This window comes from Sphaeramia orbicularis, chromosome 8, assembly GCF_902148855.1.
Source record: "Sphaeramia orbicularis chromosome 8, fSphaOr1.1, whole genome shotgun sequence".
In the NCBI taxonomy this organism is placed as follows: domain Eukaryota; kingdom Metazoa; phylum Chordata; class Actinopteri; order Kurtiformes; family Apogonidae; genus Sphaeramia; species Sphaeramia orbicularis.
Genome location: NC_043964.1, coordinates 24,327,557 through 24,347,460, shown reverse-complemented (window position 1 = coordinate 24,347,460; position 19,904 = coordinate 24,327,557). Strand labels below are relative to the sequence as shown.

The 19,904-nt window shown below is 39.3% G+C and overlaps 1 protein-coding gene across 2 annotated transcripts; it reads right to left on the bottom strand.

The window, feature by feature from the left end:
• Window positions 1–5,266: 5,266 nt before the first annotated feature.
• Window positions 5,267–19,573, bottom strand: LOC115424288 (zinc finger protein 281-like). 2 transcript variants are annotated; one of them, XM_030141445.1, is made up of 7 exons: window positions 19,459–19,573; window positions 17,047–17,500; window positions 13,565–13,666; window positions 11,673–11,799; window positions 10,644–10,727; window positions 10,421–10,539; window positions 5,267–9,218 (listed from the first exon to the last, which is right to left on the bottom strand). In XM_030141445.1, the coding sequence occupies exons 2-7, from the start codon at window positions 17,449–17,451 to the stop codon at window positions 7,650–7,652; spliced, it is 2,406 nt and encodes an 801-aa protein (XP_029997305.1). In that variant the 5' UTR covers window positions 17,452–17,500; window positions 19,459–19,573; the 3' UTR covers window positions 5,267–7,649. The 2 variants fall into 2 exon arrangements, with proteins under 2 accessions (XP_029997305.1, XP_029997306.1); XM_030141446.1 differs by lacking the exon at window positions 19,459–19,573 and adding an exon at window positions 19,178–19,315 and having other exon boundaries at window positions 7,650–9,218.
• Window positions 19,574–19,904: the final 331 nt, after the last annotated feature.

Below are 19,904 nucleotides of genomic sequence, written 5' to 3'. Positions count from 1 at the left end.
TTTCTGTTGCGCAAAGACTGAATAAAAATCATGTGAATTCTATGAGTTCTTATACTGGTGTTAGATACTAATTAACCCTTAAAGACCTGGAACTATTTTTATGGTGATTTACAATTAAATTCTCTACATTTAAGTGATTTATCGCAATTTATTATAATATTATCCTTTGCATTTTTTCAGTGAATTTCCTGGATTTAATTCACTGACCATGTATAGTTGCGGAAAAATGATTAGACCATCAAAAGTCATAAAAAAAAAAAAAAAAGGTTATGCAATCAAGTGCTAACTCCTGTGTGTATCATGTGACTAAAACAGACAGAAAAGACAACATGGAATGCATAAAAGCATTGTTTTTGTCAGTACAATGCCATAGATACTGATGTAAGAACTGAAGTGACTTTGGTTATTATCAAGAAAACATGGAAAATGGCTAGATATCAGCTCTGAAACTAAAATCTTATGAGCTGTTTTTGTTGTTATCATTATATTTGTCCAAACAAATGTACCTGTAGTTGTACCAGGCATTAAAATGAACAAGAAACTGAAGAAAACAAGGGGTGGTCTAATCATTTTATCCGTGACTGTAGAAGTTCATTAAAGCTCAGAGTAAATTCAAAGGTTATATCAGAACTGATAAAAAAGTGACTTTTTCAGCTAAATATATCATGACCTGAACATGAAAATAAGTGTTTCCATCCACTGTCATTTATTAAACTACATGGGTTTTACTGATGAATCACTGTGCTTCCACATTCACTTTAGAGCAGGGCTCTCAAACTCATTTTCTTTCAGGGGCCACATTCAGCCCAATTCAATCTCAAGTGGGCCGGATCAGTAAAATAATAACATAATAACCTATAGATAATGACAACTCCAAATTTTTTATATGCAAAAAATAACATTAAATTATAAAATCATTTCCACTTTACAAACTATCTAAACAAAAAAGATGTGAATAACCTGAAAAAAACTGAAATTTCTGAGGAAAAATAATAATAAGAAAAATTTGATCAATAAGTCTACGTGTGCATTACAGATCAGATCTACCAAGACACAAAACAGGCAGAATATTGTTCAATTACACTTACATTTTCTTTAGACATTTCAGGTTGTTCGCATTTGTTCAGGTTATTGACGTTTTATTATTAAAGGATATCAGAGTTTAGTGTTCTTTGCAATAAATCAAAGAGAAAAAAATCGGTGTTGCCATTATTTAGAGGCATGATGTCATATTATTTTTTTCACATTAAACCAAGAAGAACATTTGGAGTCATTATTTCGAGGTTATTATGCTGTTATTTTCGAGTTCAACGCTCTTGATTGTTAATATCGTCTGCACTTTGTAAAGTCATCCCTTGGGCCGCACTGGAACCTTTGGCGGGCCACATTTGGCCCCCGGGGCCGCATGTTTGAGACCCCTGCTATAGAGCCTCTACTGTCCAAATGGGTCATATCTGATAACTATGAAAAGATGACAAACTGTATTTTATATCAGTTATTTCCATGTATTAATAGGATTAATGCTTCAAACATTTTAGATCAGTCGGTGCTTTTGGTTTCTGGCTTATGCCTGTTAACTAATTGGTAAAATGAGCTCTGCTTGTTGTAATAAATAGGAAATAATGCATATAAAAATTAATGTGGGAGTGCTGTTTGTATTTATATTGAGGTGTTCTCATGCAGCATGAGAGACTAAGAGCTTTTGGCAGTCGTAGCATTTGTGCTGCATCCTAAAACCCCAGCTCTTAGATCAGCGTTTTATGAGGTGTGATGTGATTTTATGGAAGTGAATGCAAACCTTCCAGTCCATTAAGTCCGCTTTGTAAAAGAAAAGAAAAACTCACTGCACTTCTATTAATCCCAGGATGTGCTTTAAAATGAGCTATGTGGGTAGAAAAAAAAAAAAAAAAATTAAGTGCGTTTTCCCAGAAACTAAACCTCAAGTTGACAGATGAATAAATTGTTGCAGAAACACTAAAATACAATGAGTTTCAGGACATAGGTGTGACAAATCGAAACAGAAAAACCCTAAATGAATGAATGAATGAGGAGCATACCTAATACAGATGTCTCCATACAGGTGAATCACACACATTGAGCGATTAACCTCCCATCATGCACTGTGGCAGCGCTTAGTAGGCCCCATATGTTCAGATTCCGGTTGAAGAACAAGCTCATCATTGGACACGGGTGGCTGCAACTGCCCTGGTCTGTGATTAAACAGGAACTGAAGTGACGTCTGCATGTAGATCTAAGGGAAAGGCACGGGAAACTGTGTTAACGGAGCTCATTTCATGACAATGCATGTGGAAAAACAGAAGATAAGCTCTTCCTCTAGTGTCTGAGAACGTCAACAGTGAATATGATCAGACTTATCCACAACATTGGTCTGTTTTCAGTCACAGTGAGACTTGAACAGGGTTGTTGCAGAGGTGAGAGGTTAGAAATCAGTGGAGCCTTGGAGATGTGAAATGAAGAGTTACAGTGTTTATATCGGCTAAAATTTACTTAGGGGGTCAAATGAGTGGCCATTTTTGTCAAAAAAAAAAAAAAAGTTGTAAGAAATGCATAGAACTGTGTTGAAATAATGCTAATACATTTGTGCACAGACTACTGATATTATCTGACAGTGGAAGCTATATTTTCAGAAATATTGGATTTTGAATAGCATGTGTATGTGAAAACTTTAACTGGTGGACGGATGTGACATTACCCATGATGCTCTGGTCAGTACCAGTACTTTATTAGTAATAAACTTACATACTTATTATTGCTAATTATCTTCTTGTTCATAAATGTTAGTATTGTGGATCTAAAACAATAACAGCTGACACAAAAACACAAAATGTGTCAGTGGACGGATGTGACATGGTTGTTACAGATCCCATCATACAGAAATGATCCTTGTGCAAAAACTAGGATCAGAATTATTTATTGTGTAGTTTATCATCACACTAAAGAGGAAATAACAATATAGAATTGTTATTTCTTTATAAAAACGCTTATTATTAGAAAACTGTTGATTAAAAAGTGATGTGTGACATTCTTAATGTATGTATTGGCGTAACAGAAGCAGGATGGATCAGCACCATACTCCATATTGCAACCTGTAAAAATAAAACGTGATATGTAGGATAGAAAAAGATAGAAAAGGTAAGAAAAATTGAGGAATCTAAAAGAATAGAATATTTGTTTTTCAGGTAAATTCAGTTAAAACATAACTTGGCCATTTGTGACATGAAAATGTAGCATTAATAGTGATGAAATTGGACATTTTTGAGCTGAAAACATAGTTCATATGACCATCAACATGTTGCAACAGAACTGAAATCCTGTAAATTTGAATAACTTGCATTTACCAACACAAAGTTCCTTTGGGGATTCACTTCTATTGATTTCTTATGCACAAAGGCATGAATAAGACCTTTTATTTTAGCCGATATAAAAAAAACAAAACAGTACCTGCCTGAGGGGTTGACTGCAGACAGCAGATCTGGTGGCTCTGGGATGATGTGAGGGTCCATTAGATCCCCCTGGAAGAGAGTCTCTGCAAATTAATCAGGCTGGTTGATTATATTTGGCAAACTATTAACATCAGAAGAAGCTGACACTTATTGGGCACTTTATTAGGTACACCAGTTCAACCGCTTTATAACGTAAATATCAAATCAGACAATCAAACGGCAGCATCTGAATGTATTTAGTCATGTAGACACAGTTAAGATGATTTGTTGAAGTCCATCAGAATGGAAAAAAGGCGGTTTAGGGACACAAGAAACTGCTGATCCACTGGGATTTTCATGCACAGAAACGGAAAACGACCTGTTGTTGTCAGAGGTCAGTGAAAGGTGACAGTATCAAAAATAACCACTGATTACAACTGAAGTTTGCAAAAGAGCATCTCTGAATAAGCAGATGGGCTTCACCAGAGGCATAAATGCTCACCGGCCACTTTATTAGGTACACCTACTACCAAAGAGGTGTACCTAATAAATTGGCCCATGAGTCTAATCCAGAAATGCTGACATGGAGAGAGAATAAAAACAGCCTCTACTTGGACTTTTTAAAAGTAGTCAGATATTAAATTCCTCATTTATTGATTATTTATTTGAGTTCAATGCCACAGGATATGTTCAGTTCAGTTATCTGGTTTCTACTGGTCAGATGTTTTGGATATTGGCTTCAGGCTATCATTTTCATGTCAGCCATTAAAAACCCACTTGACCACTACTATGAATACAACGTTTTGAGTGATAAGCTTTAAAATACAAGGATGTAGTGTCATCCAGGTTGATAAGGCCAGAGGATGCATTGAATGGTTTAAAGAGGATGAAAACAATGTGGATATACGCTATAGCAGAGGTGTCAAACATGCGGCCCGCGGACCAAATGGGATAATTTTTGTGAAATGAAAAAATTACACTGAACATATTAATAAAGGATGTTAAAATCATTCAAGTTCAGGGACCACATACAGACCAATGTGATCTCAAGTGGGTCAGACCAGTAAAATACTATCATTACTTATAAATAATGACAACTCCAAATTTTTCTCATCGTTTTGGTGCAAAAAAGTAAAACTACATGAAACGGTTTACATTTATAAACTATCCTTTCACAAAAAAATGTTAACTTGAATTGAACACGTATGAACAACCTGAAATGTCTTCTGAAAATTTTTATTTATTTATTTACAATTTTCTGCCTTTTAATAAATGTTTTGCGTACTTATGGATCCACTATGGTTGTGATGTGTAATAAGCTGAGGTATAATATTGTTAAAATTGCACTTATTTTTCTTAAGAAACTTCTGGTTGTTTGTGGATGTTCATGTTATTCACATTTTTAAAGGATAGTTTGTAGATGTAAACATTTTCATAAATTGATTTCACTTTGCTCATTATTACTTTACTGGTCTGACGAACTGAAATGACTTGAACATTTAGGTGCCTTTAGACTTGACAGACACCAACATGAACCAACATGTTGCGACAACACTTGCCACCACCGTCCACAAAACACCAAATAAAGGAACATCTTTTGGGAGAATTCATCCTTCCACAATCAAGGCACCTGTGTGTTCACTGTAGTTCAATAACATCTCTACTGTCCCACTTGTAGAAAAGCACTACCACCCCCTAGTGGTGAAAAGCAGTAGTTCTATGTTTAGCCCCTTGTGCTCCACCAGCAGATACACAGAACAGTAACTTACATTAACAACACTGAAAACACCTGATACAAAATACACCTTTAACATCACACCACATAATGAATGACAGTATTTTATTGTTTTCTCCCTAATCAGTTTTCAATTCATTGGACAAATACAGTCTTGTGAAATGGGACACAAGAACGGTTAAAGAACATAAAAACGCCGGATATCATCAGCTACAAAATTTGGCGATGATTAAAAATAAAAAAAAGGGAAAGAAAAGAAAGTAAAATGAATTTATACAGGGGTCAAAATTCAGTAAAGCAAGATGTAGTGTACATTTTTTGTAAACAATATGTATGTTTCAAATAAAATGTGGATGACAGAAGAGACTGAACACTGGCTGGCATGAGACATTTACAGAAACCCTTAAGCAACGGCGTCTTAACGGGTCACAGAAATGTCACGTACACAAAAGTGTAAAAATAGTCACACGGAAACATGACCTTTTTTTGTTTGTTTTTTTTTAAAATACGACAGCATATCTGCTACATACATCAAACCTTCACTCCGTTGTCCCTGGTTTAATGCGATATGAGGTATATGTGAGGCAAATTCTTGTTTACCCCTAAACCGTTCAATATGGCATCATATTATCTGTGTCGATGTGATATAACGTTGCATTCATTCTGCCATGTTTATGATTGCTTGAAACAACAGGTCATTGGGGTATAAAGGGGTTTAAAGACTCATTCAGCAGAACGATATCATTTCCAGCACTAACGGCTTGGTGTAAATATGGAAGACAGCGCAATTATTGTTGCCTTTACAAAAAACGTACAGCATAAATACATTGAAAAAATCAGCAAGAAATTACATCTAAAGTTTACCAGACAATATCTTGCACCTGTACTTCACAGGATTAGGCACCCAAATTTCTAATGGGACAAATATGCTCGATAGCCAGCATACGTGAAAAAGGTCTGATCAAACGTCTATATTCATACAATTTTTGTCAGCCATCACTTTTTTGTTTTTTTTTTTTTGCTCATACTGGTTATGGCTGCCTCGGTAACAGCTGAAGAAATACTCGATCACTAACACATTTGTCATCAAATTCAATAAGAAAGCAAAGCTAAGTTGGGTAACAAGTAAAACTAAAACTAGGGGTTCGAATTACATTTACAATATCCCAATTAAATGAGTGATCCCGCCCTCCCCGACAGCTAAACCCTCCCTAAATGTAAGGAGAAAGAGAAAATTTTAATGAAAAATCCCACTTTTAATATGTCAACCCTCCCTCCCTCTGACCCTCTGAAACCATGCTGCCCACACAGAGGGTATCCCATAATACCCCGACCACTTCCAGCCCACACATCCCATCTGCATATGCCCAAACAGCCACTCATGTCTTTAAGAAAGCCAGTTCGTTCCTGACATTTGAGCTTCGTTGATCTGACGGGGTACTTTTCTTTACTCACTGTAATAAAACGGCTCAAAGTGCTAATTGGATTCTTTCAATGAACTAAGACAACTGATGAGGAAGAGGAGTGCAGGAAAGGGGAAGGCCATTCTATCGCTGTCCAACAGCAACCCCTATTGGCCCAAGAAAAGCCCTAACATCTTTGTTCTCCAAAAATATAATAAGGACAACCTCTACCCCCTGAGCCCGCCCTCGTCCTTCCTCTACTTCAACTGGCAGTTCCCCAGAATGATTAAATCTGTTATTTTACATAATATATATTCTTATAAATATATATATATATAGATATAGATATATATATATATGGCCCTTATTGAAGAAAAATGAGTTTCACATTGACACGAAAGTACCATAATCTCTATATAGCCAAGTAGAAAGTGTTTTCAGTGTTCAAGTGAGCTGGCAGCAGTCTGTTTATGTCACACTCATTCAACAAGTAATAAAACATAAGAAAAACCCTCTTTGAAGTCGCAAATTTACACTTCTGAAAAGAGTGCTCACTGCACCTCGTAGGCTTCTCCTTTTCCACTTTTTCCTGAGTAATACTTTAAACCTTGTAACAGACAAAACCTTTTTTTGCTATTTCAATTCTGGGCTATTCCCTGCCATCATGGTTTATTTCCATTATTATTTTACAAATGTAAAGTTGATTGCTCAAACACTTCAGCTCATTGGAAGAAGAAATATGTTCGGTGCTACTCTACGCCTACCCTAAAAAGAACTTTCAGTTCATGATTAATGACCAGACCTAAAGTCAGTAAAATGACAAGAATAAACAGTCAATACATTATTAACTTAAAAGTAACAGATATTTTAAAAATTGCATTTGCAGAAAGCCTCGTAGGCTTGTTGTGGGGAGAGGAGTGGGCACAACAACAGAGCATCAGTATAATTAAAATAAAGATGTCACTTAAAAAAATAATAATAACAATAATAATAATAAAATAGAAGCACTAAAAAATTAAAATAAGAACAACATCTTTAACAACAGAGTGTTCTCTCCCTCTCAGGCTCTCATCTGTAGCTTTGGCTTGTTGGAGTTTTGGAACCTGTACTTACTGGCTCATTGACATCAGATAACAAACTACTATACCCTGAGAATTCAGACACAGGCGTCCGTATCCTGTGATCCACCTCCCCGCCGGAGTCAGTGCCATAAGACAAGCCGTGGCCGTCTGACTTGAACTGGGAGCCGAAGGCCTGAGCAAAGTTTTCTATCTGGTAGGAAGGCTTGGAAGAGTCCAGAGAGGCCAGATCCTGCGAGGGGACCAGAGGGTAGACCGCCGAGCCGTTCTTGACCGGTGGCGGGTCCTTCTGGCTGCTCAGGTCGGAGGGGCTGATCTGGTAGGTAGAAGGGGGGGTGGAGGAGTGCTGCTTCTCCATCTGGTCTGTGAGCTCCTGAGACGGGGTGAGCTGCTGGTGAGTGGCGGTCTCCAGGCTGCTCAGGTGGAAGCTGTGCTGCGGCGAGGAGCCCGTCAGCATTGCAAAGTGAGACTTTGGCACAGAGGAGGGCAGCGAAGGCGAGGCCACCGACTGGCCGAACCCACACTCCAGCGGGGATGTAGTGTAGATGTTCTTGTCGGAGTAAAGGGGGTTGCCCGGGTGGGAACTGGTGAACGGTCCTGAGGCGGGAGGCCCGGGGCCCAGGGGGAAGCTGGCACTGTGGCTGGTGCGCTCCAAGGCCTGAAGCAGGAAGCGGGAGTATTCATTCATCATGACAGTCTTGTCTACAGATGGGCTGGCGGTGTCGGCGTTGATGCCAGGCCCGTCAGCTGAGGCGGGGGTCAGCTCAACATGCTGGTCGCTGATGTCGAAGTGGACATCGTGGTGTGAGCCATCTGGTTTCTGGGTGTAGTGATCCAGGAGGCTCTGCAGGACCTCATCTGGGATCCCTGACTTGTCGAGGCTCAGAGGTGCGTCGCTGTCCATCACGCTGGATATGACGGACTGGGAAGACAAATGACCGACCCCCACATCATATTCGCCGCTGCCTCCTCCCGCCACCACAGGCCCTGATGAGTTTGCATTGTTTGCTGCATGAAGGTAGCGTTTCTTCTTCAGAAACTGCATGGCATCATCATAGTTGCTGCTGGTGGGCCCGACTTTGGCCCCGTTACCCATGAGCCCGAGGCCATCCATACCCCCTGCGTTATGCTCCATCGGACCGCCTTTACCCCCGCCCACTTTGTCGAGGCTCTTACGATTGGCCTTCTTGAACGCCATTTTCGGCGCTCGGCCCTGGTGGTCCTGTTGCATGCTGGTTCCGGGCTCAGTAGAGGAGGACACAGTCTGATTCCCCACAGAGTATTCGTGGATGCTGTAGCCTCCGGATACAGCCCCGTGGAGGTGTGGTACCCTCACCCCTCCGTCCCCCTTCTTCTTTTTCCTTTCTCCTCCTTCTCCTAAATTTTTGGACCTTCCTCTCTTTCTCCCAGTGTTCCCAGCATTTCCCTGAGTGATTCCATAGCTGCCATGTCCCATGTCTACACAGTCCATGTCCATCATCCCTGGATCCAGCCCTTTCTTCAGGGCTTCACCACAGGTTCGCTTGTGCTTTAGCAGCCGGTCAGTCCTAGAAAAATACTGAGGAACAAACACCAGAAATAAGGAAATTACTGATGGATATACACTTAAAACATCTGTTTAAAGACTGAGTTTCTCTAGGGTTAAATACTTTAAAGTCAGCACTTTTTAGAGCGATTATGAATGCAACGTAAGACCCATTTCCCATCCCCATTCGGATCTTGCTTGAGCTGGAGTTGATGCTCCAAATGTCAGAACAACAGTGGGTGATGGAAGTTGCCATTCCTTTGACTTCCCATTCCTCTTAAGCCTTTAAAACCATAGTTCCTAATCTTAGTGTTTTCTCGCACATGGTGCCGCAGGCTTCAAATTCATTATTTTCAATAGGCATCAACCAAGCACTACATGAGCTGTTCTCCAACCACATCTCATTATATTTGCACTTACTCGTATTAGATGAAAGCAACATCAACACACTCAGTTTTAACTCATTACCTTAAGAAGTACTGAGGGCATTTTTTGATGTAGGGAGACATCAAATGAGCCCATGCATCACATCGAGACACACTAGTGGGGTGTGCGCTGATAAACTCAGCCTGGACTGCACAGTAGGAATTGGTGGTAATTGGTTCCACGTGTGCTTCACATTTTACTTTCATTACAGCAAAATCAATAGTTTTATTGTATTTCAATGTGCGGGTGAAGTCTATAAAAGCAACATCGACGTCATAATCCAATCACTTTTTTATGACCTGTAAAAGCCATCCTGAAGGCATACATTTTAGATGATTAGATTTTCCTGCAGAACCCCTATAGATAACAAGTAAAACAAGTGGTACCAGGCACAACAAACCCCGCCCCTCCCGCGTATTGTAGCTTATTTTGGCATGGATCCAGCTGATGTCATCATGTCTACACATGTGGCGATGTCAGCATATCAAGTGCCTCTATATATGTGCCAAGTTTGAAGTAAATTGAAGAAAAAAAAAAAGTTTTTATAGACATTTGAAATTTCACCCATTATAAGTAAATGGGGAAAAAAAGATTTTAAAAATTCATAAAATTTTTTTTTAACTTTGACCTACTTTTCCCAAAATGTAATCAGATCTATTCTGGGTCACTGGCAATCTATAAACCCAATCTGGTATGAACTGAAGCAACAGTTTAGCTGCTAGAGTATGAACAAACAAAAGAAACAAACAAACCAAACCAAAAACCCTTGCCTCCCCTTTGGGGGGCAGGGCAAAAATATTTTGACTAACCTGTTGGCAGGTCTCGCATCTGTACGGCTTCTCTCCACTGTGTGTCCTCTTGTGCCTCTCCATGTGATATTTCTGAATAAAACGCATGTTACACTGGTCACAGCTGAATGGCTTCTCTCCTGACAAACAACAAAAAAACAATAATGCTCAAGATTAGGACGGGGTTATTCGGAGGTTGTACCAGATGCCCTGATGATATGGATGGTTGCCTTTAGTCGCTCACCACTGTGGATTTTCTCATGACGCTGGAGGAGGTACTTCTGAATGAAACTCATGTTGCACTGACTGCACCTGAAGGGTCTTTCACCTGAAATGCATTAAGTTAAATACTGTTATGACACACTGGAAACTGCGGTAGTATAAGCTCAAGAATCGTTTTCATGTTCCTGCCTTTTTTTTTTTTTTTTTTTTAACTTTTTTCTCATTTCTTCTCTGGGCTGTGGTTCAATCAACATTCGCACAGCGGTATGTGTTACATGGCTGTTGCAATCGATTGCATTAGGTGTTCACGTCACTGCATTCGTTCTTAAAATACTTTGACTTTCATTTTCTCGCTGCTACATTTGAGGAAGTAAGTCTGTCATTCTTCCAGACTGGTGAATAAAACATTTCTGCATAATTACATCTATCTCATCGTGAGTTTGTAAAGTGTTCTTGCACTACTTGTGAGACGCTGATACGAAAACAAATAAAATAAACCACAAAGTGCCTGCTGAGTGCATTAAAGAGCATTTTTAGATGACTGAACACGGCGTTTTGTGATGACAGATATCATGTAAAGGCTTATCTTTCATACACAACTCTGAAAGATGAGATAAAATAAAGGGAACAACAGTGATTATCTCTGCTGACTGAGAAGGAAAGGACGGACTGAACCTTTAAGGACAAAACAAGTAAACAAAACAATAAAAGACACAGAAATACAGATAAGTCCACCCTGCCTGTATCTGGTTGGTTTGATCTTGAGGTGTAATTGATGACCTACACCGGATGCACTTATCTATATATACACTACAGAATCACAGTGGAATTGCTCTATTATTAACAGGACTTTCATTAGGAAAAAAAAACAACACTTCACAACTTGTAAAAATGAGAACAACCTTGCAAAAGACATGCTGCATAAAGTCAGTCAGATGGTGTTACAGGCTATGTTCATTTCTGTGCTGTGTAAAATAAATTACATAACCTCAAACAAGCAGCTGAGAAGGAAAACCAATGCGTCACGGTGTTGGATAGAAACCCACACTACCTGTGTGAATGAGCACATGTCGGCGTAGGTGATATGAGCTTCTGAAGGATGCGGTGCAGTGCTCACAGATGTGAGGCTTGCTTCCTGGCGACAGGCTGCCTCCATCTGCATCCAGCATCATTGATTGCTGTGAAACAACACGGGAGAACCAGAGCGGTGAGTTTTGCTCAGCCTTCTTCTGAGGCCTTTATTTACATCAGCTGTTAAAGGTCACAGGCTTTTACCAGAGGCAAGCTTGTATGTCAGACTTATTTTTAATCCCCCTCTTCAGTAGTTTACTTGTTGATATTTCAGTACAAAGGTTCTTTTGATCCATTCACTTGCTCTTTAAAAGTTATAGTATTTCAACCTTAAACGGAGTGCCAATGGACAGAAGTCCTTAATTTTAGTAAGGCTTTGGCCTTTTTCAGAACTGGTTCAACTTGTCAAACATTTAACCAAAAAATCAACCCCCAACTCCATCGTTCACATTGAGGTTGTTTATTTTTTTCTTAACAGACTACGCTGGCTTTGTTTTTTTAACACAAAATTTTAATAGTTGCTGTTGGGTATGACAATCCTTCCCCTGACAGGAGTAGATGCTGGTTTTAGACTAGTAAAGACCTGATACCTCTCTAAAATCACTTCTCCAGACCATGAGGCGGTTCTTTGGCTGTTGAAATAAAGAACTGGTTTGAGATTAAGCACCTAATCTGAACCAACCTTGATGTAAAAGGTGTAAGTGAATCTTGTTGCACTTATATGATAAAACAAAACCGTTAGTTTGAAACATTAACACACACCTGCAGTGGCTGAAATCAGATACTAGCAGTTGACGCAGCCCAGAGCTAAAAAGTGTTAAAATAACATTAATTAACATGATTTGGTTACATGTAGTGATGCCCCGATCTGGATTTTTTTTTGCTTCCGATCCAATCCAATTTTTTGGGGGATTAGTTTTGCCGATACCAATCCAATACGGGCTTTTTACAATGAAATTTTGATTTAAATTTGGAGTCATTATTTATGGGTTATTAAGCTATTATTTTACTTGAGATCACAACTGGGCTGAATGTGGAACCTGAACTAAAACAACGATGACACCTTTGACTCTTAAAAACTTTAGTATATTTTTTTCACTTTCCAACTTCATACTGTGGGATGAATTGGAACCTTATATTTGCCCCTGCTGTAGTGTTTCTGTGGACAGGTCCGTTCAGGTATTAAATGGGGGTGCATTCGGTGCTGTGCGTTAGTGATGTGAAGCAGGTTACTCGCGGGTTGGGTTGGGGACGGTCAAAAGAATGTCAGCGTATTTGCGGGGCGGGTTACGTCGGGTCAAATAATTCCACAAAAGCCCTGCAGATTGAAAAAAAACAAACTCGCGCATCACTACTTAACCTCATGAGTACACTCAGAGTGAAAGTGAAACTTACAGTCCTCTAAGCCTCCCACCGTTGTGCAGCCCTACCTTCGGAAACTTTAATTTGAGGGGGCAAGACATCTATCCACCCCTGAACCGGGCCCGAATCGGCCCGATGTCGTGACTAAATCCGATCCTCTAAAAAATGCCAGATCGGCAGCAGATAACGATTTGTAGATCGGATTGGGACATCCCTAGTTACATGTGAGAGGTAGAAATGTACATAATGCTCAATTGTGATGTGCTGTTTTTTTTTCTGTATCTTGTATTTGGAGGTCACCCTTTATTTGTTCATGTTGGCCACAGCCTTTGTCAGACCTGGCTTTTAATTGGATATTGAGAGAGGTGTTTCAAGTATCATGAGCATGTTTATATTCTATGAAATGTATCCACTATTTAAAAGGGAAAACAGACAAACACTGCACAAAAAAGCACAAAGCGCAAAACTGTGCTTTGCAATCATTGACAGATACATAAATACATGACAAACCTTTGCCTCGCTTCGTTTCTTTCTTGGTTTACCCTCCTGTCCGTCACCATTTGACCTTCGACCTTTTCTCCCAGTGGGCTCCTTTCCTAACTGACTTGGCAGCTGTTAGGATGACAAAGGGAGAAGGAGGGACCGTGAGAGCGAGCCATGACATGGAAATTACTTTATTGAGGGTTAAGGGTCTTCAGTCTGGAACTGTGATGCAAACATAAAAATCCTTATTTGTTGCTCGTGAAAGCAAATAAAACACTTTTTTGACTAAGTCGGGTGGTTTTCTTGTTGACGCTTTGTGATTGGAGTGGGAGAATAACAAAGCCCTAAATTGAAGACCTCTCTCTGTGGATAAACAGTCTGTAATTCACCGCGAGCCACTCATCTACTATTCCGACCAAACTGCACACTTCACCTCAACAGAGCGTTCAAATTATCCTCTTTCCTGAACTTAATCACAGATGATGTGTGGGATGTCAGCATAAAAAAGGTAAAACACATACAACTGCCTTTGAATCCCCCTCCTTTTTTTTCATCTTTTTGTTTAACATCCCGCACTGCCAGCTCTGCCTCTGTAAAAAGGCAGCACTCTCACTGCCATATGGACACTGACAGGGTAAATGTGGGTGCACCTGCTGTTCACTAAACCAGTCCAGTTTGAGGGGAAAATCATGACAATGTACAGCCAATATAAAACAAGTCCAAGTTTGACTGAGAAATCTGCTCTGCACTTAAAAACAGGAACCACCAGCCTTTGTATAAGTAGAAATCATCACCGAATACAGACTTAAGCACTTATCCTACGACACAGATCAAATAATGATAAAGTATTTAACCCTGTTAGGCTGAAAAATCAAAAATCTGAATTGTCTACAAAGTCTGATGAATCTGCCTAGATGTGTTATAGAAACCTTAAAAGTCTTCTTGAACAGTTTGAACCATGGTGTAGTATAAAGACAATAACTCATTCTGTTTTTGAGAATACTTACGTCTTAAGGCTGCTGACCTCTGATGCCTGCCTATTGTTAGACGTGTGTGGATGTGTGTATTTCTATTCGAACGAGCACAAAAGACGTCTGAAATGAAGTGCAAGCTCAAACAAGACAGCTGTGTCCTTGCCAAGACGTTTTCATTCACGCTGAGGCTGGATGACATCACCCTTCTTGCCAGAAAGAGAAAGAGAGCGAGAGGGAGGGCCTCATTTATATTTTGCATCTCGAGCCGTCAGCAGATTTATGTCACCACGGCCAGATTCGCGCAGGCTCCGCCCCTGCACCCGGTCTTTCTCAGGCTCCTCCCACTAATGATAATATGGGGCGCCGCAAAACAGAGCAGGGCTGTTTTGGAAAGACTAATGAGTTTTCTGTTGCCAGGTTGTATGTTGCTAATGTTTAATTCAGTATTGGCCATAATTTCTGACATGATTAACAACAAACATTTACAAACAGAAAAACACTACCAGTAAACACCACAGTCTGGCTACATACATATGATGATGTTTAATACTGCAACTATCTACTGTAGTCATCGCATATAAATACTTAATAATATTCAGTGAAATGCTTATCTAGAAAATACATTCAACCATCCCTGTGCTGCAGGGCATGGGGATTTTTAAATTGTATTTTAGATTGCATTTTTAATAAATCTAACACTGAATATACGCTTTTGAGGACAAACAAAGAAAAATATCACATCCTGATATGTAAAGATTTATGCTTTAGTTGTGCTTTGAAAGTGGTAAAATAATTTATGTTTCAAGCACTGGACTAAAAATCAACTAATCAGAGCCCTAAAGATGTTTATTAACCCACATTTTTTGTAAATATGAATAAATAAATGAGAAAATAATAAGTAAATATGTTAAATATTATTTAACACTTAAAGACTTAAAACTATTTTCATGTCAACTCCCAAATATTTTTTTCTTTACATTTAACACAATCTATCATATTATCCTCTGCATTTTGTATTTTTCAATGAAAATTGAGTATTATCCTATATTTAACTAAATGATCATGTAGATGTTTATGTTTATGCATTTGGCAGACGCTTTTTCCAAAGCGACTTACAGGGGAAAACCAATCAAATCACTCAATCAAATTTTATTTATATAGCACCAGATCACAACAAAAAAGTTATCTCATGACACTTTATATATAGAGTTGGTCAAAACCAGACTCTAAGCCAATTTACAGAAACCCAACAGAATCCTCCAGGAGATGTTTGAGTAAATTCAGAGATTATTGTATCAAAACAGAGAAAACTGAGGACTTTTTCAGAAAATATATCATTAAATGAGCATAACATAGCATCCACAACCAGTTATTTGTAAGACTACATGGGTTTTACTGGTGAATCAATATTTCAGAAGATGATGGTGTTTCTACATTCACTACAGAGCCTCTGAACGTCCAAATGGGTCATATTTGATGACCATGAAAAGATGAAAAACTGTATTTTACCTGAATTATTAACACTGTATTGACAGGATTAGAGGTTCAAGAGTTAATAAACATTTTTGATCAGTAGATGCTTTTGGTTTGTGAGAGTTAAAACAAAGGAAAAGCAATGAAACGTCATATTCTGACTACATGTGTGACCCTCGCTGTGTTTACATGAGTCCTAATATGCCATTGTTGGAATAACAGCCCAGTGAAAATAAATTAAAAATAATAAAAACGTAACCACCTCATCATAAGGGACTGGTCTGATCTGGTTCAATCAAAAGGAATTTTCAATTGGGTTCAAAGCGATGGTATAAAACTTTAATAACTCTCTCAATAGGAGAATACTGGCGCCAAATAAGCAGACATAAACACTTAATCTGATCATTTCTCTTCAGCTAAAACAAATCTATTTTTTCTGCAAATATTTGTTATCACATGGCCAACATAACATTAAACCACATGATGAGTTTTCAGGATGGAAAAACAAAAACGGATCTGTGACTAATACAACTATTTTTGTTGGAAACCTTAAAAGATCTTTAAATTGTTGAACACCTTGAAATTGAAAAGTCTTGAAATGAATTTTTCAAACAACCTTTGCAAAGAAAAAAGCTGGAGTCCACTGAAACAAGCAAACAAAGCAAAATCTACCGCTGACGTTTTAAGGCAGCTTATTACATTATACTCATCATTATTATTACATTATATTGCATTCTAATTAAATGCTTTGGGGAACGGCAATAAACATTTTATTAGATTGACATATTACCAGTTCATGTAAACCGTCATCATCTCAGGATGTTTTGCATCAGGTTGAACAACTATTGCCCATGTAACTTCAGCTCATGTTTCACATTTAGGTTTTAGTGATCAATTCTCCAGATATACATGTGGATTTTTATATACTATGAGTACACAACCTCTGTATTTATACCTTGTTGACCACTAATATACTGTATTAATGAGAGAGATGTGACTTATACAGCCATTTATTCATGGCCTGTTAGTCTCATAATCTGGTTTGGTGTTGAAGGTACTTACGTTGCCCATGTTGAGGTCATGTACCAGCAGGTTCTGGTTGTTACTAACTGTCACCTCTAGCAGCTCTGTGCTCTTGTTCATGCCTCCGGGATAAAGAGGCAGGCGATAGTCATGCTCTGACATCTTTTCCTGCTTGATACCCATGGAGTGAACATAGTCTCCCACTGCTGCACACCCCAGGCCACCACCCTGGATGCCCATGCTGCAGTCGGGTGAGTCGCGCTCCTTCTTCAGGATCATTTCTTGAGGTGGGAGGTCCTGCATGACCGACTGGGCAGCCAGCCGGGTGAAGCTGGTCACCGGCGGTAGGTGGCTGAACATAATCATGCCAGAGCCGAAATTGGAATCCACGCCTCCGTTGGGGCGCAGGAATTCATTCCCTAGTTTGTCTTGAATGAGGCTCATGGTGAAAGGTGGTGGGCAGGAAAACTACGGGGCACCAATCAGTGTCATCCTGCAGAAAACAACAGTAGCATTCACATTAAAACAGTCACTGTATACTTCTGAAACACTGGTGGAACACAATATCAGTACAGGAATGTACAGCTTAATATTTTCTCCTGTGATACAATATCAATATAGTGATGATAAATATTGCTATTTTTATTAAGTTGTATTGAACATGTGTCAAAGGGGCACAAACCTACAATGACTGACACTACAATGCAACAAATACATACGCAATTCCCACTTTTTGCCATTTTAGGAGTATTTTTTTCCTGTTACACTGACATCATGATCTATTGCAGATGACTGTCTATAAAGGTCGTAGTTGAGGATTACATTATAGTGACACCATCATTATCATGGGCAATGCATTGTTGCTGTGTAATTCCAACCCACATTCAGCAAAAATGCACTCTATACATAACTAGCAACCAAACTGTAAGGATGTGTTCCAATAAAGGCCAACAAACAATTATAATGGAGCCAGTTAAGCTTGGTTTTCAGGAATCAGTGTCACGGCTTCTGATCTCACAACTGGGTGCTCAGTCGGATTAAAACCGCCAGATTGTGGGTCACCAAAGAGTTACAGTCTGGCATAATGTGTAGAGTGAAAAACAAGCAAAACATGACCGCAACACTGTTGAAAATTCCCTCTGATTATTGCGTATATTCTGTATTTTCCAGGGTAGAAAGGTCACAGCGGCTGCAATGCTAGACACAACATGAGATGAGGAATGAGAGGATTGAAGTTGTGCATTAATCTGTTTGATGGGCCTGTCTAACCCAGTCATCCTATTTGCCTGAGCTTATCTGCCAATGAGAGTGCACATAGACTGCATTAGAAAGACTGGTGGTGTAATTATGTGTCTGGTCTGGTACTAAGCATGAACAAATCATGCTCTGTGGCTGTTTAAGTCAGAGCTCATGTGTTTAATTTTAATTCAGCATGGATTACCTGTGAGCAATGGGAGCATTAAAATGTGTACGTGCACTATCAAAATAATTAAGCTGCATTAAAATGATCACAGCTGATAACTATGCATTCGTGATCAGCTTTGTTAATCGCACTTACGATCCATGTGGCTAATCAATGCTAACAGACTGCTGCCAGATGCCTTCAGCTTTGATGGTCGGCTAGCAGCAGTAACCTCGGCTGCTAACACAAAGACAACTTTTACAAAAGGTGAAACCAGACTTTAGCCACAGCCACTAAACTTCAACTCTCCAAAACGTCTTCTACTTATACGTCGATTCTGAGCTCCGCGAACATTTTTAGCAAAACTAGCAACCCCAGTTCGCATTGCATTTACCTACCTAGCTAACCATTTGGCTAACCACTCTTACGGGGCCCTTCTTTGTGATGCAGGATCAGCCAATAATTAATATGGCCATGCAATAAGAACAGCAGATAGGCGCTGATGGGAAGCAAAAACGTAAAAACAACAACGAAAAAACTACCTAAAGTATGTCGAAATTACCCATTTAAAGATGCAGAGCTAGTTCGTTTGGCACTTTTTAGCTTGAAATTAAATATTTGTGATTTAATGGCTGATGTGTGTGCACAGTAGCGTTACGTTACACAACACAAACAAAATCTGCGAGCTAGAAAAAAAAAAGATCAAGGACGAATGGTTTACGTCTGTGAAATATCCCAAACAGGACGCCTAGCTTACCCTGTACGCACTTATTTTGGATGGCTTTCTCCAAGTTGTAGGCTTCTTTTCCTGGACACTGAACCGACTGTAAGTGATGGAGCGACAACACAGGCATGACCCATAACAAACGGCCCATACAACTCCAGCGAACAATGATGCTGCTCCGACTAGCCGAGACGGCTAACTTAGCAGGCTAACTAGCGGTAACCAACGGCAGTGCGCTGCGCTTTGTCGTCTGTCCCGAACGGGGAGTTTAACCAATAAACCCACCGAGTCCGGCCCAAAGTTGGACTTCAGAAGTTTCACTTACCAGTGCATGACCATGACCTGCTGTTTTGGCTCGTGTAGTTCACCCTTTAGCAGTCCGTTTCGGAATCTAGAGCCAAAACATTGTTCTCCCGCAGCTGCTGGGTTCTTCCATCTTGCTTCGGCGCAGGGGATTCTGGGTCCCGCAGGCGGACGCGTCCTGAAAACAGACGCAAAGTAAAAAAACTAGTTCAACAAATTTATAACAACAACAACAACAACAACAACAATAATAATAATAATAATAATAATAATAATAATAATAATAATAATAATAATAATGTTATCATTGTTATTTTACATAATAAGAATAATAATAGTAATAGGAAGAATAATGTTATTATTGTCATATTACATAATAATAATCATCATCATCATCATCATTGTCATCATCATCATAATAACTTGGAATACTTTGATGAAAGACACGAAGAACTAGTTCAGTGTTTT